This window comes from Lepus europaeus, chromosome 11 (assembly GCF_033115175.1).
Source record: "Lepus europaeus isolate LE1 chromosome 11, mLepTim1.pri, whole genome shotgun sequence".
Lineage (NCBI taxonomy): Eukaryota > Metazoa > Chordata > Mammalia > Lagomorpha > Leporidae > Lepus > Lepus europaeus.
The window spans coordinates 76,888,560-76,914,617 of NC_084837.1; the positions used below are offsets into that span (position 1 = coordinate 76,888,560).

General features: G+C 43.0%; 1 protein-coding gene across 4 annotated transcripts in view; it reads right to left on the bottom strand.

Moving 5' to 3' along the window:
• CCPG1 (cell cycle progression 1) overlaps positions 1–26,058 on the bottom strand; it is a 90,541-nt gene that overhangs the window by 57,479 nt on the left and 7,004 nt on the right. For all 4 annotated transcript variants that reach the window (XR_009867319.1, XM_062205954.1, XM_062205955.1 and 1 more), the window contains exons 2-3: positions 10,185–10,253; positions 4,681–4,795 (exon numbers count right to left, since the gene is read on the bottom strand). Coding sequence is in view for 3 of the 4 variants with exons in the window: in XM_062205954.1 (XP_062061938.1) it covers positions 4,681–4,795; positions 10,185–10,244 (175 nt within the window). In the remaining variant the exon portion in view is untranslated. The remainder of the gene's footprint in view (positions 1–4,680; positions 4,796–10,184; positions 10,254–26,058) is intronic.

Consider the following 26,058-nt stretch of genomic DNA (forward strand, 5'->3'; position numbering starts at 1 on the left):
CCTTGCGGCGCCGGCACACCGGGTTCTAGTCCCGGTCGGGGCGCTGGGTCCTGTCCCGGTTGCCCCTCTTCCAGGCCAGCTCTCTGCTGTGGCCAGGGAGTGCAGTGGAGGATGGCCCAAGTGCTTGGGCCCTGCACCCCATGGGAGACCAGGAGAAGCACCTGGCTCCTGCCATCGGTTCAGCGCGGTGCGCCGGCTGCGGCGGCCATTGGAGGGTGAACCAACGGCAAAAAGGAAGACCTTTCTCTCTCCTTTCTCTCTCTCTCTCTCACTATCCACTCTGCCTGTCAAAAAAAAAAAAAAAGATTTATTTATTTATTTGAAAGGCAGACTTAAAGAGAGGCAGAGGCAGAGAAAGAGATCCTCCATCAGCAAGTTCACTCCCCAAATGGACGCAACAGCCGGAGCTGAGCCGATCCAAAGCCAGGAGCTTCTTCCGGGTCTCCCACATGGGTGCAAGGGCCCAAGGACTTGGGCCATCCTCTATTGCTTTCCCAGGCCATAGCAGAGAGCTGGATGGGAAGTGGAACAGCCAGGACTCGAACCAGGACCCATATGGGATGTCAGCACTGCAGGCCACAGCTTTACCCACTACGTCACAGCAGCGGCCACCTCAAAATTCTTAAAGATATCACCATTCTAATGGCTATCAATACCTAGTAAAATAAAACAAAAACTTCACAGGCCAGCGTTGTGGTACAGCATGTAAAGCCACCACCCACAACATCAGCATCCCATATGGATGCCAGTTCAAGTCCAAGCTGCTCCATTTCTGATCCAGCTCCCTGCTAATGGCCTGGGAAAAGCAGCAAAAGATGGCCCAAATGCTTGTGCCCCTGCCACCCACATGGGAGACACGGAGTAAGCTTTTGGCTTCGGGCTAGCACAGCCATGACCATGGCAATCATATGGAGAGTAGACCAGCAGATAGAAGATCTCTCTCTGTTTCTTTCTCTCTCTTTATGTAATTCTGAGTTTCAAAGAAATAAAGAAGTCTCTCAAAAAATAAAACCTATGACTACAACTTACAAATGCTTTACAATAATAAATAGACTCTAGGGGCCAGCATTGTGGCTTAATGGGTTAAGCTTCTGACTACAGAGCTGGCATCCCATATGGGCACCCATCTGAGTTTTGGCTGCTGTGCTTCTGATCCAGCTCCCTGGTAATACACCTGGGAAAACAAAAGATGGCCCAAAGTGCTTGTGCCCTGCACTCATGTGGGAGACCCACATGAAGCGCCAGCCCTCACTATTGTAGCCACCTGGAGAATAAACCAGCGGATAAAAGATTGAACTCTCTCTCTAACTCTGTATTTCAAATAAATCAATCTTTAAAACAATTTAAAAAATATAAACTAAACAGGGGCCAGAGCTGTGGCACAGCAGGTTAAGCCATGCCTGCAGAGCCAGCATCCCATATGGGTACTAGTTTGACTCGTGGTTATTCTGCTTCCAATCCAGTTCCTGGCTAATGGACCTGGGAAAGCAGCCGAAGATTACCAAAGTGCTAGGACCCTCGCACCCACGTGGGAGATCCGGAACAAGCTCCTCCCTCCTGGCTTCCACCTGGCCCAGCTCTGGCCATTGTGGCCATTTGGGGAGTGAATCAGTGGATGGATGATCAATCTGTCTCTCTCCCTCCCTCCCTCCTTCCCTTCCCCCTTCTATCTCTGCCTTTCACATAAATAAATAAATAAATAAATAAATCTTTAAATAAATAAATTATAAAGCAAGCAATTAAAATAATATAGAAAAACAATATGTCATCACTAGAGAAAATGTACTTTATAAAAATCTGTCAAGGAAAAATCAAAGTGTACACTTTTAAATTCACAACATATTTTAATGAAAAATATGAAAAATATAAAATGTCAACAGATGTTAAAAATATTAAATAAACATGAGTTTATACAAAAAAGAACATACACCAGAGGACACCAGCAATTATTTCGATATAAACACAATTTTACATTACTTTTGCTTACCTTTATTTTCTTTCATGAACATGTATCTTTAATGGAATTTTTAAAAAAGATTTATTTAGGGGATGGCGCTGTAGTAGAGCAGGTAAAGCTGCTACCTGTGATGCCAGCATCCCATATGGGCACCGGTTCAAGTCTCAGCTGCTCCACTTTCAATCCAACTCCTTCCTTATGGTCTGAGAAAAGCAGTGGAATATAGCCCTAGTGTTTGGGTCCCTGTACACACATGGGAGACCCAGATGGCTCCTGGCTTTGGCTTGGTCCAGCCCTAGCAACTGTGGCCATCTGGGTAGTGAACCCTCAGATGGAAGACCTTTCTCTGTCTTTCCTTCTCTGTAACTCTTTCAAATAAAAATAAACAAATGGGGGCCGACGCTGTGGCATAGTGGGTAAAGCCACCACCTGCAGCACCAGCATACCATATGAGTGCCAGTTTAAGTCCCAGCTGCTCCACTTCCAACCTAGATCTCTGGCTATGGCCTGGGAAAGCAGTAGAAGATGGCCCAAGTCTTTGGGCTTCTGCACCTGCATGGAAGACCCGGAAGAAGCTCCAGGCTCCTGGCTTCAGATCAGTGCAGCTCTAGCAGTTGCAGCCAATTAGGGAGTGCACCAGTAGATGGAAGATCTCTCTCGCTCTCTCCTTCTCTCTGTAACTCTTTCAAATAAATAAATAAATCTTAAAAAAATTTTATTTATTTGCTTGAAAGGAGAGTTCCAGAGAGGTAGAGGCAAAGACACAGGTCTTCTACCCGCTGGTTCACACCCTAGATGGCCGCAATGGCTGGAGCTGCACCGATCCAAAGCCAGGAGCCAGGAGCTTCCTCCAGGTCTCCTACATGGGTGCAGGGGCCCAAGGCCCTGAGCCACCTTCCACTGCCTTTCCAGGCCATAGCAGAGTTGGATCGGAAGTTGAGCAGCCAGGACTCTAACTGGTACCCATATGGGATGCCAGCACTGCAGGTGGCGGCTTTACCTGCTTCGCCACAGCACCAATCCCATTTTTTATGTAATTTAATCACTCCAAGAACAGGAAAATAAGAAGCAAACCCTATTTTTGTATGTCATAAAGCCCATAGTCAAATACTAACTTAATTTGAAGATGAGATTCCTCAACAAAAATGAACTTCAATCCATGACTCCTAATTCAGAGGGGATGATTTTAACTTGGGAGAAAATAATTTCTTGGCAGACACTATTCATAGCTTTCAGACTCTCAAAATGATCTCCAACCATAAGAAATGAGAATCACTGATGTTTCCACATCAGATCTCATATGATGGTTTACAATCAAAACATGGGTATATGGGGCCAGCATTGTGGCACAGCAGGTTAAGCCACTGCCTGTGACACATGCCATATGGGCACCGGTTCTGATCTAGCTCCCTGCTAATGCTCCTGGGAAAGCAGCAAAAGATGGCCCAAATGTTTCAGTCCCTGCCACCCACATGAGAGACCCAGATGGAGTTCCAGGCTCCTAGCTTCAGCTGGGCCCAACCTCAGCTGTTGCTGCCATTTAGGGAGTGAACATGTGGATAGAACATCTATCTCTGTCTCTCTCTTCCTCCCTCCCTCTCTGTAACTCTGTTTTTCAAAAAAATACATCTTTAGAAAAAGAAATGGATACACTAAAAATACTATATAAAATTATCTTCAGCTTAAGTATATAAAAATGTATGTGACAAAAATTAATTTTGGATTTGGACTTGAGTCTCATCCCCAAGATATCTCACTATGTATGTGCAAATATTTCAAATTCTGGAAAAAATCTGAAATCTGACTCACTTTTGATCTGAAGCATTTTGGATAAGGGATACTTAACCTGTAAAAATAATGTGAACATCAAATCCCACAGAAAATATACCTATATATATTACCTATATATACTGATACAATACAGTCATGAAATACCATTTTATGAAATTCTAACTAAAATACCCTATAGACTGATGATAACTGCAGAAGAGTCAAGTAAATCCCTTGTGATGAATGATTTTGTACACTATTAGTTTTTTGTTTTTGTTTTTTAAGATTTATTTCTTTATTTCAAAGTCAGAGTGCACAGAGAGAAAAGGACAGGCAGAGAGAGAGAGTCAGTCGGTCTTCCATGTGCTGGTTCACTCCCCAACTGGCTGCAAGGGATGGAGCTGTGCTGATCCCGAAGCCAGGAGTCAAGAGCTTCTTCCAGGTCTCCCACGTGGGTACAGAAGCCCTAGGACTTGGGCCATCTTCTACTTTCCCAGGCCATAGCAGAGAGCTGGATCAGAAGTGGAGCAGCCAGGTCTTGAACCAGCACCCATATGGGATGCCAGCACTGCAGGCGGTGGCTTTACCCACTACGTCACAGCGCTGGCCCCCACTATTAGTTTTAACCTAATAATAACAAGTAAATATAAACTTTCAAACAAATTTATGTTAAACCATTATCAGTCACTGGTTACATGTGAAGTATCAAAGAGTATTTGGAGTCTCAAACATACACCATAGCTCCAAATGAACAAATCTCTGGGGCAGTTTGGTGATAGTGGGTTCTGCATGACTTTCCTAAATCCACACTAAACTTCTATGGTGACCTGATCACTTACATTAGCCAGAAAGAAAGGCTGATTGCCTGGAAAGAAGCCAAGATATTCAAAAGGTTACCCCACACATGCTACTTTAAAAGAAATCACAATTTAATACAGAATTTAAAAACTTACCTCGTTGTCCCATCTGCAATACTTGTAGCTCCTCTTGCCCTAAAGACGAACATGCTGGAGTGAGTTCACAGTTGTCACTGGGTGTGACAGAATTCACCATCTCAACATCAGACCCCTAGGGAGAAGTGATAATCAGTTATTTGTCTATTAATTAATCAAAGCTGGATTCGACTATGTATAAATGCTGCCAATTATCAAAGTTCCAGTCACTGCCACACTCCAATGGGAGCACCATGTAATCTGACTATGTTTTGCTGCATTCAGTCCAGAAATGTCTAAGGCAGACAAACAGCAGAATGAAGTACCAAGTTTAGATTCTAAGTCAGCCCAAAAGCTGACTTTTATGAGTCCAGACAATAAGTTTGAATCTCAAAGGATAAGTGTCTAAATTTAGTTATATTAATACCAGCTTCTACTGAACATTTATGGTTCAACTATAGACAGGCATTTTTCTAAGTGCTGTTGGACATAAAAAATTCAAATCTGGGACCAGCATCATAGCCCAGCGTGTTAAGCCACTGTCTACCATGCCAGTATTCCACATGGATACCAGTTCAAGTCCTGGCTGTTCCACTTCCAATCCAGCTTCCCGCAAATGCGTCTGGGAAAACAGCAGAGGATGGCCCAAGTCCTTAGGCCTCTGCACCCACATGGGAGAACCAGAAAGATTCAGTTTCCTGGCTTCAGCCTGCCCCAGCCCTTCCCATTGCAACCATTTAGGTTCGAACCAGCAGATGCAAGATTTCTCCCTCCCTCCTTCCCCATCTCCTTTTACCACCCCAATTCTGCCTTTCAGATAAATAAATAAATCTTTTTAAAAATAAATAAAAAATCTTTTCAAATCCAAAATTCAGAAAGCAGGAACTTGGCCCAACAGTTAGACACTGCTTAAGACACCTACATCCTATTGAGTGCCCAGGTACCAAGTCTTGCTTCTGCTCTTGATTTCAGCTTCCTGCTAATGTGTACTCTGAGAGGCAGCAGATAATGGCTTAAGTACTTGGGACCCTGTAGTCTACATGGGAGACGTGGACTGAGTTATAGTTTCTAGCCCAGCCCAGTTGTTGCAGGTTTTGGGGAGTGAACCTGCAGTTGCAGGAAATCTCTGTATCTCTATCCACATTTCAAATAAAACAAACTCCTTAATTTAAAAAACACACATACACATATACAAAATTCAAATTTTCAAACTATTCAGAAAACCAGCCACATGTTGGCTTCAGGATTATGGCACAGTGGGTTAAATGCACCTGATGATGCTGGCATCCCATACTGGGCGCATTTCAAGTCCAGCTGCTCTGGTTTTTGTTGTTGTTGTTGTTGTTTTGTTTTGTTTTGTTTTGACAGGCAGAGTTAGACAGTGAGAGAGAGACAGAGAGAAAGGTCTTCCTTCCATTGGTTCACCCCACAATGGCTGCTACAGCCGGCGCACCGCGCTGATCCGAAGCCAGGAGCTAGGTGCTTCTCCTGGTCTCCCATGCGGTGCAGGACCCAAGCACTTGGGCCATCCTCCACTGTACTCCCAGGCCATAGCAGAGAGCTGGACTGGAAGAGGAGCAACCAGGACAGAATCCAGCGCCCTGACTGGGACTAGAACCCGGGGTGCCGGCGCCGCAGGTAGAAGATTAGCCTATTGAGCCGCGGCAAAGGCCTGCTCTGCTTCTGATCAAGCTCCCTGCTCATGCACCTGAGAAGAAAGCGGATGACAGTCCAAGAATTAGGAACCCTGCTACCCATGCAGGAGACCCAGAATTGTGTTCCAGTGTCCTAGATTACATCTGGTCCAGTCCAGCCCTGGCTGTTGCAGATGAAAGATCTCTCTGGGCTGGTATTATGGCACACTAGGTTAAGCCACTGCCTATAAGGCTGACATCCTATAAGGGTTTGAGTCCTATAAGGTTTGAGTCCTGGTTGCTCCACTTTCATTACAGCTCTCTGTTAACAGCTTTAGAAAAGCACCAGAAGATGGTCAAAGTGCTTGGTTTCCTGTCACCCATGTAGGACACCCAGATGAAGCTCTTGGTTCCTGGCTTTGGCCTGGCTCATCCATAGCCATTGTGGCCACGTAGGAAGTGAACCAGAGGATGAAATCGATCAATCTATCTAACTCTGACTTCATAATAAACTGTTTTTTAAAAATCTTTAAAAAAAAAAAAGGGGGGGGGGGGCTGGCATAGTGACAAAGAAGATTAAGCCACTGCTTGAAATCCCAGCATGCATATGGGCTCCAGTTAATCCTGGATGCTCCACTTCTAATCCAGCTCCCTGTTAACGTGCCTGGGAAGGCAGCAGAAGATGGTCCAAGTGCTTGGGCTCCTGCCATCCACATGGGATAGATGGATGAAGTTCCTAACTCCTGGCTTTGGCCTGGCCCAGCCCTGGCCATTGCCGCCATTTGGGGAGCGAACCAGTGGATGGAAGATCTCTAATTTTTTCAAATTAGTAAATCTTAAAAATAAAAGCTATAAAAATAAATTGGGGGGCTGGTGCTATGGCACAGCGGGTAAAGCATCGCCTACAGTGTTGTCATCCCATAAGGACACCGGTTCAAGTCCCAGCTGCTCCACTTCCGATCCAGCTCTCTGCTATGGCCTGGAAAAGCAATGCAAGATGGCCCAAGTCCTTGGGCCCCTGCACCTACGTGGGAGACCCAAAAGAAGCTCCTGGCTATGGAATGGCACAGCTCCGGCTGATGCGGCCAACTGGGAAGTGAACCAGCGGATGGAGGACCTCTCTCTCTCTCTCTCTCTCTCTCTCCCTCCCTGCCTCTCCTTCTGTGTGTAACTCAAGTAAATAAATGCATCTTTAAAAAAAACTAAATACATTCGAGATTGGCATTATAGCACAATAAATTGGACTACTACCCACAATGCCAGTATCCTATATGGGTGCCGTTCAAGTCCTGGTGGTTCTACTTCTGATCCAGCTCCCCTGCTAATGCACTGCCTGTGAAAGCAGTGGAAGATGGCCCAAGTTCTTGGGCCCTTGCCACCCACATGGGAGACCAGGATGGAGTTTGAGACTCCTGGTTTCAGCTTGGCCCAGTCCCAGCCCCCTGTGGCCAATGGATGAAAGATAATCTATCTGTATCTATCTATCTATCTATCTATCCATCCATCCATCCATCCATCCTTCCCCACCCCATAACTCTGCCTTTCAAATAAATAAGTGAATCTTTAAAAAAATAAAATCAAGAAATCATGAGCCACATGAACATAACTACTTAAGGCAATATAAACTAAAAATGTTTAAGGGCATGGATTAAATGAATCTATTAAATTAATAGAAAATTAATAGAATGCTTTTCTTTATAAACTTTTGGACTATTTTCTAAAGTTAACCTTTCTACTTTGACGTAAGACTATCTTCTTTAATAAAAGTGAATCTTAAGATTTTTAACTAATGTTTTAATTAGCAAACCAAATTGCTAAGTAGATTCTACCTCTTCTCATATACCCATTTTTTCTCTAGTTTACTGATCTATAAAATCTAAAGATCTGAGTTCTGATTCACATAACTCAAAACAGCAAATAGTAAAAGAAGTCATAAAAGGAGCAAGTTTTAAGGTGCACACTGAAAAGGATTCTTCATGTAAGACTTTGAAATTGCCTACAATACCAGGAGAGTGGCAGTAGCAAACACAAGGTTGGTGTTGGATTAGATCTAGCCTATAACACAATGGCAGTAATGGGAAAGGAAAGGTGCCGGCACTGTGGCACAATGAGTTACACCGATGCACGAGAAGCCAGCACTAACTAGAGCTCCAATTCAAGTCCTGGCTGCTCCACTTCTAATCTAGCTCCCTGCTAATGCACCTGAGTTAACACCACAAGATGACCCAAATACATGGGCCCCATCACCCATGTAGGAGACTCCAATGGAGTTCCAGGACATTCAGGGAGTGAACCAGTGGTTGCAAGATCTCTTTCATACTCTCTTTCTGTAACTCTGCATTTCAAAAAAATGAATCATTAAAAAGAAATGAGAAAAGAAAGGCAAACACATGTAGGAAGTATTAGCGAGAAAGAACAGAACCTGGAAACTAGATATAGAAGAGATACAAGTACAAACATGATTTACTCTGTGACACAATGCCTCAGGGCAACCTAACTACATATTTGTCCAAGTGCTAAAGAGGTTTTGGTCTTATTCTACCCTGCAGACTCCTAACAAAGACTCCCAATGCTGCCCTGTTGCTACACTGTTAACCACACTTGAAGAAGTTGCTATGGGAGTTGGTCTAAGCTTTGTAGAAAACAAGTTAAAAATAGAAATGTCACATGTGATTAAAAATGGAAAAAAGAACTACCTCAACCTCTGTATAGCTGGTATAACATTGTGAAACTATAATCCAGGAAAAAAAAATAATGTTGTTAATGCTGTTTTCTGGAAGACCTGAATAAAAAATTGTCTAAACCTTAAACTGTCAAAAGTAATTGTAAAAAGAATACTATTTAAAGTTTTTATTAATGAACAAAAGGTTTATGAGATCCAAAAAGGAACACTATAGATAAATCTGCTAAAACTCTAGACAAGCATAGAATATTTTAATTGTTTCTGCTCATTAGTATCTTATGATTTTTCTATAATGTACATGTTTACCAGTGTAAGAAAATAAACCATTATTTATTATGTACTAATTATAACCTCTCATCATATGTATATCATTCTTCAGTTACAAAATTCATTTTATGATAGGGCTCTACCCATAATCCTCTTCCCATGAAGCTCTGCTAACATAATACACCACAATATAACATAACAAACTTAACAGGAACACACACACTCCATCCTCCTTTGCAGTCTGTTCAAATTCAGGCTGATATTTTCTACTTACATAATTTTGTAAGCCTGAACTTTTTCAATTATAAAATGAGAATAAAAGCAACATATACCATAGTGGGCTGTTTAAAATTATATGAGAATACAGGTTAAAAAAAAAGAGACCTGACCAACAATATTCATAAATGCAAATATTTACCTAAAATGTATCTTGAGTGAAAGAAAATCGCATTTAATAATATAAAACATACAATCCCAAAGAGTTTGCAGCAGTAAAGTTTAATGTGGTGGCAAATGGAAAATACTGCCTAAATGTAAAAAATTTCTGGGGCCAGCACTGTGCCACAGTTGATTATGGGTGCCAGTTCGTGTCCCAGTTGTTCCTCCTCCAATCCAGCTCTCTGCTAATAATCTGGGAAAGTAATGGAAGATGGTCCAAGTGTTTGGGCCCCTGAACCCACATGGGAGACATGAAAGAAGCTCCTGACTGGCTCCTGGCATCAGACCGGCCAAGCTCCAGCCGCATTGTGGTCATTTGGGGAGTGAACCAGCGGACAGAAGATCTCACTCTCTCCCTCTGTAATTCTGCCTCTCAAATAAATAAATAAATCTTTAAAAAAAAAAAAAAAAAGAAAGAAAACTTCTGGCCTTCAAAGAACACAATTTATATCACTAGCACTGTAATATTAAAAATACCTTATAGAAAGTATTATATAGCATACCTCATGATTGATGACAGTCCAACCACAAGATGAATCACTGTCACTGGAATTTTCAGACATTTTTCAGATCTAAAAATACAAGAACATATTGACTTGTGGGACATATTTTTAAAAATTTTACAGGAAGTAAGACAAAATATAAAAAATGGCTTACTACTTTGCGTAAGAAACTGAAACATCAGCACCTACAGATTACCATACAGGATAGGATATAATTGTATACCTGTATGAACAAATAAAACCAAACTTCTAAAGACAAAGAGATCCTCCTGAGCTATAATTGTCTGGTCTGTATTAGAATGAAGAAAGTTGAATCTGAAGGGAAATAAAGGATGAGAACTGAAGGGAAAGGAGAACCCAATTTAACCACATGAGGAAGTCATGGATTGGTAGACTGGCAGAACAGTGAATGCAGCAGAGACAGCAATAAAAAAGGTCTGTATTTTTAATGAACAACAGGCATGAAAAGCATGTCTAAGGAAACCAAGAAGCAGGGGGTATGAAAGAGCTCCCATGCCAATTAAACTGAAGTCTACATATTGGTAGCATGAAGCTATTTAATTTTTCAAGTAGATAATAAATACAACTCATCAGTTAGCTTTTATGAAAATATACATAACTGTATCAGCAATATTTCAGTTGAATTATAGCACAGAAAAAAAGGAAAAGATCAGAGGTTGGTTAAAAATTTGTGGTGAATGGAAATAATCTAGACTCAAGCCCTTAAATAAAACATATTGGTCACTCTGCCTCACTTCTTTTCTTATCTGATCACTCCTTTCTTACCTGAAACTTATATAAAACCCAAATTCCAGCTCAAAGTAAATAGTTTTCTTAATGCCCTGTTTACACATCTAACTCATGTTTCTATTACTGCAGATATACTGTGAATACTTTAGATTCAAGCTGATGCTGCTGGTCTGAAAGAACTCTACTGTCCACAACAGGAACCAGTGTTCAAATGAGAAGAGAGCAAAAATATATCTGAATCACCAACTAATAACTCCGAAAATTCATTTAACTAGCTATTTTGAAAATAAATAATACAGGGATCAGCACTGTGGCATAGTAGGCTAAGCCTACTTTAAAAAAATGATACAAAGAAGTTGGTCACTAACACCCATAAAAATTAGCATGTCTACAGATAAACTATTCAAAATTTGAAATAAGAGATAAAGAAGAGTTGTGTGCCAGAGCATTTTTTACCAAGTTCACATGAGGTCATCTGATTGACTTAACTTCAACTGCTCAGGATCCAGGCAGTTTATAACTCTATACATTTAAAGGTAAACTTGTAGAAAACTATTAGGGTAAAATATGTTTTTTTCTAATACAGATTATCCAAAAGGCTACAGTATGAATACCTTGTATATACTAACCAGCTTAATACATTACCATTTATTTCAGCATCTTTATTTGCCTATTTGTATAAACCCTAGTTTCTCATTGAACCAAATTTCATGAGTTCCAAAAATTAATACATGTCACTACTGATTTGTATGAAATTGTTTTATAATAATTTGAGAGGTCAGTATCGTGGCATAGTAGGTTAAGCCCCCACCTGTGGCATGACATCCCACATAGGCACCAGTTTGAGTCCCAGCTGCTCCACTTCCAATCCAGCTCCCTATTAATACACCTGGCAAAGCAGTGGAAGACGGCCCAAGTGTTAGGGCCCCTGCACGCCCTGCATGGAAGACCCAGAAGAAGATCCTGGCTCCTGGTTTCAGATTGGCTCTGTTCCAGTTGTTGTGGTTAGCCATTTGGGGAGTGAGCCAATGGATGGAAGACCTCTGTCTCTCCCTCTCTGTAACTCTGCCTCATCAAATAAACTAATAAATTTTCCAAGAAAATAATTTGAACTTTATGTAAGACATAAAAACTGATATCAAGACTGACCAATTAAATTTGCAGGAGAGAAAAAGAACAAGGTTGCGAACTAGACAGCATGTTTTTAAAATTAAATTTACAGTTGCCAAAATTTGAACACTGAGATATTAAAAATGATGACAGGGTTGGCACTCTGGGACAGCAGGTTAAGTCACCACCTGCAGTGCCAGTATCCCATATGGACACTGGTTCAAGTCCTAGATGCTCCACTTCTGATCCAGCTCCCTGTTAATGCTCCTTGGAAAGCAGCGGATGATGGCCCAAGCCCTTGGGCCACTACATGAGAGACCCAGATTAAGCTCCTGGCTCCTGGCTTTGGTTTAGCCCAGCCCTGGCTGTTGTGGCCATTTGAGGAGTGACCCAGCAGATGGCAAGTCTCTGTCTCTCCTTCTCTCTCCAACTCTGCCTTTCAAATAAATAAATAAATGTTTAAAAATAAATAAAAACAATGAAGATAAAAAGGATGGGGGGAGGGTCAGGTGTGTGGTACAGCAGTTAAGTTGCTGCCTAAGGTGCTCAAATCACACTGGAGTACCTCTAGGTTGAGTTCCAGCTGTTCCACTTCCAATCCAGCTTCCTGATAATGCACAACCTGGGAGGCAGCAATTCATGGTTCAAGTAATTGGGTCCCGGCCATTCATGTGAGAAACCCAGACTGAGTTCTGGGCTCCTGGCTTCAGCCTGGCCCAACCTTGACTGTTGTAGCCATTTCAGGAGTGATCCAGTGGAAGGAAGATCTCTCTCCACCTGTTTATTTCTGTCTGTCTGCCCTTCAAATAAAACGAAAATGATTAACTAAAAAAAAAAAATTTTTTTTTTGACAGGCAGAGTGGACAGTGAGAGAGACAGAAAGAAAGGTCTTCCTTTTCCGTTGGTTCACCCCACAATGGCCGCTGCGGCCGGCGCACCGCGTTGATCAGAAGCCAGGAGCCAGGTGCTTCTCCTGGTCTCCCATGCGGGTGCAGGGCCCAAGCACTTGGGCCACAACAGAGAGCTGGACTGGAAGAGGAGCAACCCGGACAGAATTCGGTGCCCTAACCGGGACTAGAACCTGGGGTGCTGGAGCCGCAGGCGGAGGATTAGCCTAGTGAGCCGAGGCACCGGCAACTAAAGAATGTTTTAAAAGAAGTCATGGATAAGCTACACTAAGAAGGTATATATGAAAAAAGATTTGAATGGGTAATGCAGACCATTATGCAGCTGAGGGCAAGATTATTCAAGATCAAAGGTACTGACGCTACAAAACTGGGAAACCAAGTCTACCTAAGAATCAGGACAGAGGCCTGTGTGGGAAGAGTGGCCTAAGCAGAAGAGTAGACAGAGATGAGACAGAAAGGTAATAGGGTAAGGGTAGATAGGGGGCAAGCTGTTTAAGGCCTTATAGTTTCTAAGGCTTTAGCTCTCTGCTACACAAGGTTTGAGTAAAAGAATAAAAGATCACTCTGGCTGACTCACTGAGACAGCCTATAGGGAAGCAAAGGCAGAAGCAAGAAGACGAAAGGCTGCTACAGTAATCCAGTTAAGAGATGATGGTGGTTTGGACAAAACATGACAGTGAAAACGTCAAGAAGTGGATAGACCATACATGTTTTGAAGGACTTCTCATATACTGAATATGAGGCATGACAAATGACTCTTGGGCTCAATAAATACAAGAATGGAATGGCCACAGAGACAGGAAGACATCAAAAGAAACAGCTTATGAGAAAAAATTGATCAATTAGTTGTTGCACGTTAACTTTGAGACAGCTATTATCATACCTAAGTGGGTTCAACAAGTAGGCAGCCAGAAGGTGGATTTAAGAGAGAGTTAAAGGCTAAGGGTAGACACTGGGGTGAGTTATTCTTGTGAGGCCAACCCCCTATTAGAGTGCCAGTTCAAGTCCTGGCTGCTCCACTTCCAATCCATCTTTCTGCTAATGCATCTTGGAAGGCAGCAGATGATGGCTCGATTGCTTGGTCCCCTGCCATCCAAGTAGAAGACCCGGTTGGAGTTAAGGACCCCTTGCTTTGGCCCAGCCCAGCCCTGGCTGTTGTAGGCATTTGGGAAGTGAAACAATAAATGGAAAACCTCTCTTACTTACTCTCCCTTTCAAGTAGATGAAAATAAAAAATGGTGGCCAGCACTGTGGCACAGCAGGTTAACGCCCTGGCCTGAAGCGCCAGCATCCCATATGGCTGCTCCACTTCCCATCCAGGTCTCTGCTATGGCCTGGGAAAGCAGTAGAAGATGGCCCAAGTGCTTGGGCCCCTGCACCCGCATGGGAGACCCGGAAGAAGTGCCTGGCTCCTGGCTTCGGATCGGTGCAGCTCCAGCCGTTGCGGCCAACTGGAGAGTGAGCCAGCAGATGGAAGGCCTCTCTCTCTCTCTCTCTCTTCTATCTCTTCTCTCTCTTCTCTCTGTGTAACTCTGACTTTCAAATAAATAAATCTTAAAAAAAAAAAAAAAAAGAAAGAAAGAAAAATAGAAAAATAGAGGCCAGAGTTGTGGCACAGCAGGTTAAGCAACACCAGCATCCCATATGGCACTGATTCATATTTTGGCAGATCCACTTCTGACTCAGCTCCCGGCTGATGGCCTAGGAAAAGGCAACAAAGATAGCCCAAGGGCTTGGGCCCTTGCACCCACATGGGAAAACCAGAAGAAACCCTTGGCCCCAGGCTTTGGCCCAACCCATCTCAAAAGACTGCAGCCATTTGGGGAGTGAAACAGCAACCAGAAAATCTTTTAGTCTCTCTCTAGAACTCTGCCTTTCAAATAAATAAATCTTTAAAATAAATAAACAACATAAAAAACAGGGTAGGTGACATCTGTTAAAATTTCTAAAAACATCAGCAAGAATAACCTTACCTAATATGTACAACTGGAATGATTATTACCTGATATGATGTTGCCCCTCATTATTCCTGAACAGCTACATTTTACTATGGAAAAGGCAAGGTCTCCATCACCTTATCTTCTGGAATTAGACATGATGAAGAAGAATAGGGGCATTATTCTCCTACACGTCTATAATTCCAAAGAAGGCAACCAATGGGCTGTAGGCAAAGGCCTCACAAGTACTGCTGTCAATGTGACTAAATCAAGAGCATGGACAGCTTTTTTAAGATTCTATAATGCTTTTCAGAGATTCTAGATCTTTCCTCTCCCTTGAAGTATATGAAAATCCCTGCTTTAGGGGCCAGCATTGTGGAGTAACAGGTTAAGACATGGCCTGCGACGTGGGCAACTCATATGGGCACCAGTTCGAGTCCTGGCTGCTCCACTTCTGATACAGTTCCTGCTAATGCTCCTGGGAAAACAGTGAAAGACAGCCCATGTCCTTGGGTCCCTGCATCCATGTGAGAGACCTGAATAAAGCTCCTGAATTCTACTCGCCCAGCCCCAGCCATTGTGGCCATTTGGGAGTGAACCAGGAGATGGAAGATCTCTCTCCTTCCCTCTACATACCTCTACCTTTCAAATAAATAAGTAAATTTTAAAAAAAGAAAAGAAAATGCCTGCTTTAAAACAGACTTCAGTTGAGGTAGGCCTCCTGGCACAGTAGGCTGTCACTTGAAATGCTTGTATCCATAGTGGAGTGCTAGTTTGAGTCCCAACCACTCTGCTTTCAATTCAGCTTCCAGCTACTGTACCTGAGAAGGGAGAAGATGATGGTTCAAGTACTTGGATCCATGCCACCCCTGTCAGAGTCCCAGATGCAGAAAACAGCTCCTAGCTTCAGTCTGGCCCAGACCTGGATGCTGTAAGCATTTAGGGAATGAACTGGCAGACAGATGATCACTATCTCTCTTGCTCTAATTTTCTCTCCCTTTCCATCATTCTTTCAAATAGATAGATAAATAAATCTTTAATAAATAAGTAGACTTCACTTGAAAAAGGGAAGAGATCCCAACTATTGAAAACTTAAAAATACCCTTTATAAATAACTACTTTTTGCCCAATATCAACCCTATGGAAACAGAGCCTACTCTGATCTAAACATTAACCATTCATTCATTACACAAAATATTAAGTACCAGGCCGGCGCCGCAGCTCACTAGGCTAATCCTCCGCCTTGCAGCGCCAGCACACCGGGTTCTAGTCCCGGTCAGGGCACCGATCCTGTCCCGGTTGCCCCTCTTCCAGGCCAGCTCTCTGCTGTGGCCAGGGAGTGCAGTGGAGGATGGCCCAAGTCCTTGGGCCCTGCACCCCATGGGAGACCAGGAGAAGCACCTGGCTCCTGCCATCGGATCAGCGCGGTGCTCCGGCCGCAGCGCGCCTACCGCGACGGCCATTGGAGGGTGAACCAATGGCAAAGGAAGACCTTTCTCTCTGTCTCTCTCTCACTGTCCACTCTGCCTGTCAAAAAAAAAATATATATATTAAGTACCAACTATGTACCATGAATCATTCCATGTGCTGCGGATGCAGCAATGAAAGTAAACAACAACAAAAAATTCTAAAGAGAGCTTACATAAGATGCAAGTCCTATGGAAAAAAAAATAAAAGCAGTAGGAATGGTAGAGAATACAAAAACTGGAAAAAAATTTATTATTTGAGAGGCAGCAAGATAGTTCCTATTTGGTGGCTCATTCTCCAAATGTCTATAATAGGCTGGACCAAAGCCATCAGCTGGGAACTCAATCCAGGTCTCCTACATGGGTAGCAAAATCCAACTACTTACTTAATCCATCATCACTGCCACCCAGGATCTGCATTCACAGGGACCTAAGTCAAGAGAAAGAAGTGGTTAATGTGCTCAGGCACTCTAATACGGGATGTAGGCATCTGACCTGCTAGCCAAACACGCCACCCTTGAAATTTTAAACAGGTTGATTAGGGAAGGCTTCTCTGATGTACTAAAAGCAATTGTGAAGAATAATAAATAAGCAGAGTAATTATCAATTCTTTTTCCACTTGAACTCATGTAACTCATGTGAGATTTAGCTGAATGGAATAAAACATCCAGAGAGATGGTGAATACTTAAAAAAATAAATAAACCTTGCCAAGGGGTGGAAATCAAATTTAATTCATTAACATCTACAGAATCAAAATGAAACTGGTTAGTTAAGTGGCAAATGTCTGCATGAGAAGTTGCCTGAGCCTTCTGTGAGAGCAACTCAGATTATCTAGGTAGGCCAGTGCCACGGCTCAATAGGCTAATCCTTTGCCTGCGGCACCTGCACCCTGGGTTCTAGTCCCGGTCGGGACGCCAAATTCTGTTCCGGTTGCTCCTCTTCCAGTCCAGCTCTCTGTTGTGGCCCGGGAAGGCAATGGAGGATGGCCCAAGTCCTTGGGCCCTGCACCCGCATGGGAGACCAGGAGAAGCACTTGGCTCCTGGCTTAGAATCAGCGCAGTGCGCCGGCTGCAGCAGCCATTGTGGGGTGAACCAACGGAAAAGGAAGACCTTTCTCTCTGTCTCTCACTGTCCACTCTGCCTGTCCAAAAAAAAAAAAAAAAAAAAAAAATATCTAGGTAAAGGTGACTGGAGAGGCAAGGCATTCCAAAAGGTAGACAAAGAAAGTACAACAGCTCAGAAAACTTTCATATAAAGTAATTACAGCATGGAGAGTGGTGAGAGAAGGGTGAGGATGAAGAGTAGATTTCAAAATCCAAGGATAGAGGCCAGGGGAGTGAAGTAGTACATGGAATACTTTCACTTTCTCTCTCTCTCTTTTAAAGATTTATTTTATTTGAAAAACAGAGTTAGAGAAATAGAGACACAGAGAGTGGTCTTCCATCTGCTGGTTCACTCCCCAAATGGCCGCAATGAGCTGAATTGGAAGAGGAGCAGTAGGGACTAGAACCAGAGCCTATATGGGGTGCCGGTGCTTCAGGCCAGGGCATTAATCCGCTGCGCTACAGTGCCAGTCCGTCCGTCCCTCCCTCCCTCTCTCTCTCTCTAACTCTGACATTCAAATAAACAAATCTAAAAACAAAAGTAGTAGGATGCCTTCTTAGAAATAAAGTAGGAAAAGGTTAAAACACACACACACACACACACACACACAAGGATGACTGGAGTAATGCAAGACTTTAATCACATCAATGGGGAGTCACTCAGAATCTTTAAGTGGATTCAGAAGATCCTTTTTGGTGCCAGCACTGAGGCACAGTGAGTTAATGCCCTGGCCTGAAGCGCCAGCATCCCATATGGGCGCCAGTTCGAGACCCAGTTGCTCTACTTCCTATCCAGCTCTCTGCTTTGGCCTGGGAAAGCAGTAAAAGATGGCCCAAGTCCTTGGGCCCTTGCACCCCTTTCAGGGCCAGCACTGTGTCTGCATACCATATGGGTACCAGTCTGAGTCCCAGCTGCTCCACTTCCAATCCAGCTCCCTGCTAATGCATCTAGGAAAGCAGCAGAGGATGGTCCAAAGTCATTGGGCCCCTACACTCACGTGGGAAACCTAGAAGAAGCTCCTGGCTCCTGCCTTCAGATGGGCCCAACTTGGGCCATTGCGGCCATTTGGGGAGTGAACTAGTGGATGGAAGGTTCTTTCTCTTTCTCTCTCTCTCTCTGCCTCTGCCTCTCTAACTCTGCCTTTCAAATAAATAAATAAATAAATCTTAATTTTAAAAAAAGTAGACAGTAGGCCAGCGCCGTGGCTCAACAGGCTAATCCTCTGCCTTGCGGCGCCAGCACACCGGGTTCTAGTCCCGGTCGGGGCGCCAGATTCTGTCCCAGTTGCCCCTCTTCCAAGCCAGCTCTCTGCTATGGCCCACGAAGGCCATAGCACACGAAGGCATATGGCACACGAAGGATGGCCCAAGTGCTCGGGCCCTGCACCCCATGGAGACCAAGAGAAGCACCTGGCTTCTGCCTTAGGATCAGCGCGGTGCGCCGGCCGCAGCGCACCTGCCGCAGCGACCATTGGAGGGTGAACCAACAGCAAAGGAAGACCTTTCTCTTTGTCTCTCTCACTGTCCACTCTGCCTTTCAAAAAAAAAAGTAGACAGCAAAATGCTACACTAACCAGAATCGGATGTGACAGAAATGCTTTCAGTGATGACTTCTAAGTTTTGGTATGGTTAATAATTTGGTTGGTGGTATCACAGAGAATGCAGAAGTATGGGAAGAGGAGACAAAGGGTGGAGGGATGGGTTTCCAGGCATAAGTTTCTCTCTTCAACATACTGTGATGACTTACAGAATATTCAACTGGGAAAAGTTCAACTGTCAATTGGAAAAAGAGGTCAGCACTTTAGGAGAAGCTGAAACGCCAAGCCTATACAATACTTTCCTAAAGAAGCACCACCACCCCATATGGGCGCCAGTTCGAGACCCAGTTGCTCTACTTCCTATCCAGCTCTCTGCTATGGCCTGGGGAAGCAGTAAAAGAGTTTGACCATGAAAGTAAAATGAGAACTAGAACTGAAGTTCAGATGTTGAAGTTAACATGGAATTTCTCAAGATGAGGAAGACCTTAATATTTTTACATGCAAAGAACAAACCAGCAGGAAGAATCTGGCAGTTTAAAAAAGGAACAAGATGATGACTAAGAAGGAGAAAGTGATCCATTTGGGCAGAGAAGTGTGCTGAACAGAAAGACTTCTTTCATTGGAAGGAGAATATAAATGTAGCTCTTTTGATACACATATATTCATAAATAGAAGAAGAAATCAATGAAGTATAATGCTTTTTTCTCCATACTTAAAGCCATGAATGAGCAGGAAAGTAATGGAGAGAAGTAAAGAAATGAATGCCAAAAACGATCACTTGGATTCTAATTGTGTACATAACAACCTAAAACAATATAGGATTAATCAACAATTCTAAAGTCGTGGTCAAAATCTATTAACTGTCTCATCTTGGTAAATGCCAACAATTCTAATCTTTCTCTCTAGTGTTTCCTTTCTAATGAGACTGTCACTGTGTTTAGCAAATAAAAGCCATGAAAAATCTATAATTCTTTCCAAAAATGGTATGATAAAAATAAAGTTTTGACATTTCTGCTTTAGATATATTATTATAAGACACATGCTTTCTGGATAAAAGGATGGTGGTTGTGGTCATCTGGAGAGTGAACCAGTAGGTCGAAGATCTCTCTCTCTCTCTTTGTAACTTTCAAACAAATCTTACAAAAAAGTTTAATATTCAGCTAAAAGTTTTGATAAAGAGCTGATTTTTATGTCCTTATAATAGCATAAAAATTTTAATTGTACTCTACTACTCAGAAAATCATAAAATATACACTTATTTATCTATTATCTATTTTATTTATAAAGAAAACATTTACTCACATCAGCAACTTAAGGATTAGAAACAAATGGACTTCAGTTCTTACTTCATGCCTACAATTAAACTTGCTTGTGTTAAACTTAACAATTTTGTTTTTTAATACTGTACTATTTACAAAAAAAAAAATTTAAGACCACTGAAATCATCAACTAGCACAATGAAGGGGTCAAAACAGAGACCTTTAAGAAACCCACTATTATCTGACAACCCACAACCAGGTTGGCCTCTCTGAAGCTTCCTAACAAAATATCCAGGAACAAGGAAGGAAAATTTGATGATAGCTAATGCCATACTACCCTACTGGTCTGACCTGTTACTGGACTCCTCAGCTTTAAAAGGACTTCTAACTAAAGCCTGACAGAATCAACTGGGCAAAAAGAGAAAAGCCTCTTACTGGAGCTGGTCTTCTATCACTCTGTCATGCTCTCAGCAGTGAGAGATGCTGATTTTTTTGTGTCTAGCAGATCACTGTTCCTGATGCACTACTAAACGTGATCTCAATGTAGTAGAAGATAGGATAGTCAAGTCTAATTCAGAATTATTCAAAGTTGCTATTTTGTGTTATACAGAGCTCCCACAGAAATTCCACTTTTAACTCACCCCAATCTAAACTTCATGATATCAATGATCTACCATTCAGTCACTAAAAGAAAAAAAGGAAGGATGAAACCCTACTAAACTTACGAGGTCCTGAAACTATTAACTGTGAGTACATAATTCACAACATTATTATGCTTCTTTTTTTTGTTTTAATTTTTTTTTTTATTTGAAAGGCAGACAAAGAGAGCTCCCATCTGCTTGTTCACTCCACAAATTCCCCCAAACAGCTACGCTAGGACAGCCCAAGACAAAAGCTGAGAAACTCAGTCCTGGTCTTCCACCTGGTCAACTACCTGAGCCATCACCACTGCCTCCCAGGGTAAGCATCAGCGAAAAGCTGGATGGGAAATGGAGATGCAACTTGAATCAAGGCACTCTGATAAAGCATGTGAGCAACCTAAGGAGCATTTTAACCACTGTGCCAAATGCCTAAATCCAGGAGTATCTTCCTTAGAAGGACTGTCTGTAAAAAAGTTTTTGACTTTAGTATTAGGACAACTGAGCTTATCCTGAGCAGTCAGATGAAGTATAATTGAAAAGTTCTCTTGCCGGCGCCATGGCTTAACAGGCTAATCCTCCTCCTTGCAGCACCGGCACACCAGGTTCTAGTCCCGGTTGGGGCGCCGGATTCTATCCCGGTTGCCCCTATTCCAACGGGAAAGGAAGACCCTTCTGTCTCTCTCACTGTCCACTCTGCCTGTCAAATAAATAAATAAGTAAAAAATAGAGTAATATCTTCTTTTTTGGTTCCATTTTATAATCCTTACATCTACTGTCCTATTGTCATATTTGCCTTCTAACTTGGTTCCTTTGACGCATTATCTATCCTTAAAAATTGGTTCAATCCTTCTGTCAATAAAATAATTCATTCATACATTTATTCAGTATCAAGCATGCAGCACTGTTCTAAACCATTTTTATTATCCTTTAGAGCTCAAAGACTTTGAAGATTGGGCAATAATGCAGGGTGAGTACAAAGAGGAGCAAAACATGCAGGTAAGAACAGGGAGGGTATTTTAAGGAAAATGAAAAACATAAGCAAAAGCAACATAAAGCATAGGCAAATAAAGTCCTTCTCAACAGTGTGAATAGTCTTTGCTGTAAATCTGATTTAAATGTACCTGAGACATATTATTACAAACATTCTCAGAAATTTATATAAGTATGGGCAAGAAGTCTTCTACCCCACTTTTTCTACTTAAGGGCTTTTTTTAAAAAATCACGTTTTTAGAGACTCGTGCTATGGCGTAGCAGGTAAAGCAACAGCCTGCAGTGCCAGCATCCCATATGAGCGTTCACTGGAGTCCCAGCTGCTCCACTTCTGATCCAGCTCCCTGCTGATGTGCCTGAGAAAGCAGAACAAGATGGTCCAAGTGCTTGCTTGGGTCCCTGTAAACACATGGGAAACCTGGAAGAAGCTCGTGGGTCCTGGCTTCATCCTGGCCCAGCTCTGGCCATTGTAGCCATTTGGGGAGTAAACTAGCAGAAGGAAGCTTGCGCTCTCTCTGCCTCTGCCTAACTCCGCCTTTCAAATAAATAAATCTTTAAAAAAAAAAAAAAAGATAAAGTGCCTGCAGCACTGGCAACCCATAAGTGCCAGCTGGAGTTCCCACTACTCCACTTCTCATCTAGCTCCCTGCTAATACACCTGGGAAAGCAGCAGCAAATGGCCCAAGTGTTTGGGCCTCTGGGAGACTTGGATGAAGCTCCGGCTCCTGGCTTCTGCCTGGCCCATCTCCTGCCATTGTGGCAATTTGGGAAGTGAACCAGATTTAAGATCTCTCGATCTCTCTCTCTCTCCTGCTATCTCTGCCTTTCAAATAAATAAGTTAATCTTTTTTTTTTTTTTTTTTTTTTTTTGACAGGCAGAGTGGACAGTGAGAGAGAGAGAAAGGTCTTTTCCATTGGTTCACCCTCCAATGGCCACCGCACCGATCTGAAGCCAGGAGCCAGGTGCTTCTCCTGGTCTCCCATGTGGGTGCAGGGCCCAAGCACTTGGGCCATCCTCCATTGCACTCTGGGCCACAGCAGAGAGCTGGACAGGAAGAGGAGCGACCAGGACAGAATCCGGTGCCCCGACCGGGACTAGAACCCAGGGTGCCGGCGCCACAGACTGAGAATTAGCCTATCGAGCCACGGCGCCGGCCAATAAGTTAATCTTTAAAAAAAAAAAAAAAATCACATGCTCTCCATTAAGGAGTTAGTGTCTCCCTTGTGGGAAAAAAAAGGAAAATTATGTTTTTAAAAATACTCAGAAATGAATTTTACTTCCCTATTAACAGATATTTAGATTCCTGATGAGTTTTTATCACAATGAAAAAGAATGATGAGGAAAGCCACATTAAGACTTTTACTGCCTAAGGCTGGCGCCGCGGCTCAGTAGGCTAATCCTCTGCCTAGAGGCGCCGGCACACCGGGTTCTAGTCCCGGTCGGGGCACCAATCCTGTCCCGGTTGCCCCTCTTCCAGGCCAGCTCTCTGCTGTGGCCAGGGAGTGCAGTGGAGGATGGCCCAAGTGCTTGGGCCCTGCACCCCATGGGAGACCAGGAGAAGCACCTGGCTCCTGCCATCGGATCAGCGCGGTACGCCGGCCGCAGCGCGCCTACCGCGGCAGCCATTGGAGGGTGAACCAACGGCAAAAAGGAAGACCTTTCTGTCTCTCTTTCTCACTATCCACTCTGCCTGTCAAAAAAAAAAAAAAAAAGACTTTTACTGTCTAAGTAAACATCTAAGACTGTAATTGTCACTGGGCTTCATGGTAATTTGTTACAAATTCACATTCCTTTTTTTTTTTTTTTTTAAAGATTTATTGTATTTGTTTGAAAGGCAGAGTTACAGACAGAACTTGATAGATCTTCCATCCACAAGTTCACTCCCCAGAAGGCCACAATGGCCAGGCTGAAGCCAGGAGCTAGGAACTTCATCCAGGTCTCCCACATGGGTGCAGGGGCCCAAGGACTTGGGCCATCTTCTGCTGCTTTCCCATGCATATTGCAGGGAACTGGATGGGAAGTAGAGCAATGCAAACTCCAACTGGTGCTCATATGGGATGCCGGCATTGCAGGCAGCAGCTTAACCTGTTACACCACAATACTGCCCCACAAATTCACATTTCTAAAAAGTACTTTGAAATAAATAATCTCGGAGTTAAAAGGTGAGAAACATGGGGGCTTTCCCCACTATACCATAGTGCTGGCATCCCATATGGGTACTGGTGCAAATCCTAGCTATTCCACTTCTGATCCAGCTCCCTGCTAATGTGCCTGGGAAAACAGCAGAAAATGGCCCCAAGTCCTTGGGTCCCAGTCACCCATGTGGCAGACCCAGAAGAAGCTTCTGGCTTCAGACCAGCCCAGCTCCAGCCATTGCAGCCATCTGGGAAGTGAACAGTGGATGGAAGATATCTCTCTCTTTCTCTCTCTGCCTTTCAATAAATAAATCTTTAAAAAAACAAAAATTAATGGAACATATTTATTATGAAGAAAAACTATGCAGATTCAAAAATTATTTGCTCCAAAATAAACTTACCTTTTAATTCCATTTTCCCATGAACTTTTTGAAGTACACTCACATAACGTTTCATAAAAATTTTTGCATTCGTTTTTTAAATATTGAGTCTCTGAAACCTAAAGTGTGTTTTATACTTCTAGCATGTCTTTTGTTGTTACTGTTTTTTTAAGATTTATTTATTTGAAAGGCAGAGCTACAGAGAGGCAGAGGCAGGGCAGGGGTGGGGTTCTTCCATCTGCTGGTTCACTCTCCAACTGGCTGCAATGGCCAGAACTGGGCCGATCCATGGTTCCAAGGGCCCAAGTACTTGGGCCATCTTCCACTGCTTTCCCAGGCGATAGTAGAGAGCTGGATTGGCAGTGAAGCAGCCAGGACTCAAACCAGCACCTATATGGGACACCAGCACTCCAGATGGCAGCTTTACCCACCACACCACAGTGCCAGCCCTGTTTTTTTAAAGATTTATCTGAGGCCAGTGTTGCGAAACAGTGAGCTAAGCTGCTGCCTGCCACATTGGCATCTCATTTCAGAGCACCAGTTGGAGTACCAGCTACTCCACTTCCAATCCAGCTTCCTGCTAATGCACAGCCCTGGGAGGCAGCAGGTGATGGCTCAAGTACTTGGGTTTCTGCACTTTTAGGTAAGAGACCTGGATGGAATTCATGGCTCCTGGCTTTGGCCTGCCCCAGTCTCAGAAGCTGCAGGCATTTGAGGAGTAAACCAGTAGATGGACGATTTTTCTGTCTGCCTTCCAAATAAAATATATAAATAGACATGTACATAAAATCCTATATAATGTTAGCAATATATATAATTAAAAAATTCTTTCAAACCCCTCAAAAACCTAAAACTACATGTGAAAGTCTCTGCTAAATTTTTAGTGAGCATTTATTACTTTTTATAATCAACAGAAAAAACATTTGTAAATGATAAAATACCCAATCTTAAGTAAAGTGAATTACTAGTATAAATAAAATCAACTTTTTTATAAAAAAAATATTTTAAAAGAAATAGAGGGAGAGACAGAGAGAGAGAGAGAGATCTTCCATCTGCTGGCTTACTCCTCAAATGGCTCCAGCAACCAGGGTTGGGCCAGGCCAAAGCCAGGAGCTTCACTCAGGTGTCTCACATGTGTGGCAGGGACCCAAGTATGTGAGCCATCTTTCATTGCTTTCCCTAGGCCACTAACCTAGGGAGGTGGATCAGCAATAAAGTAGCCAGGACACCGGAAAACTGGTAGCAGATGAAAACATAATCCAAATCTTCTGAGTGAGTTCACAGCACAGCAATTACAGCAACAAGATGTAGGTCCTATGGCTGTCCTATTCCTTGGTTATATTCATGAAGAAAGTTTGATTAATCAGTCTTTTATTACTTTAACTAAAATAACTGAGAAGACCTCAGTTATAGAGATTCACAGTCCAACACTGGGTGGCCCCATTAGTCTGGCATCTGGTGAAGCCTGGCAATAGGTGACACATGCAAAGGAGAAATCACATGGTAAACCAGGAGACAGAGAGCAAAGTGAGGCTAAACTCAGTTCAAAAAACTAACTTCTTGAGGGCTAGCATTTGGCGTAGTGGGTAAAGCCACTGCCTGCAATGCTGGCGTCCCATATGGCTTCAGTACATAAACCATCGGTTCAAGTCCCG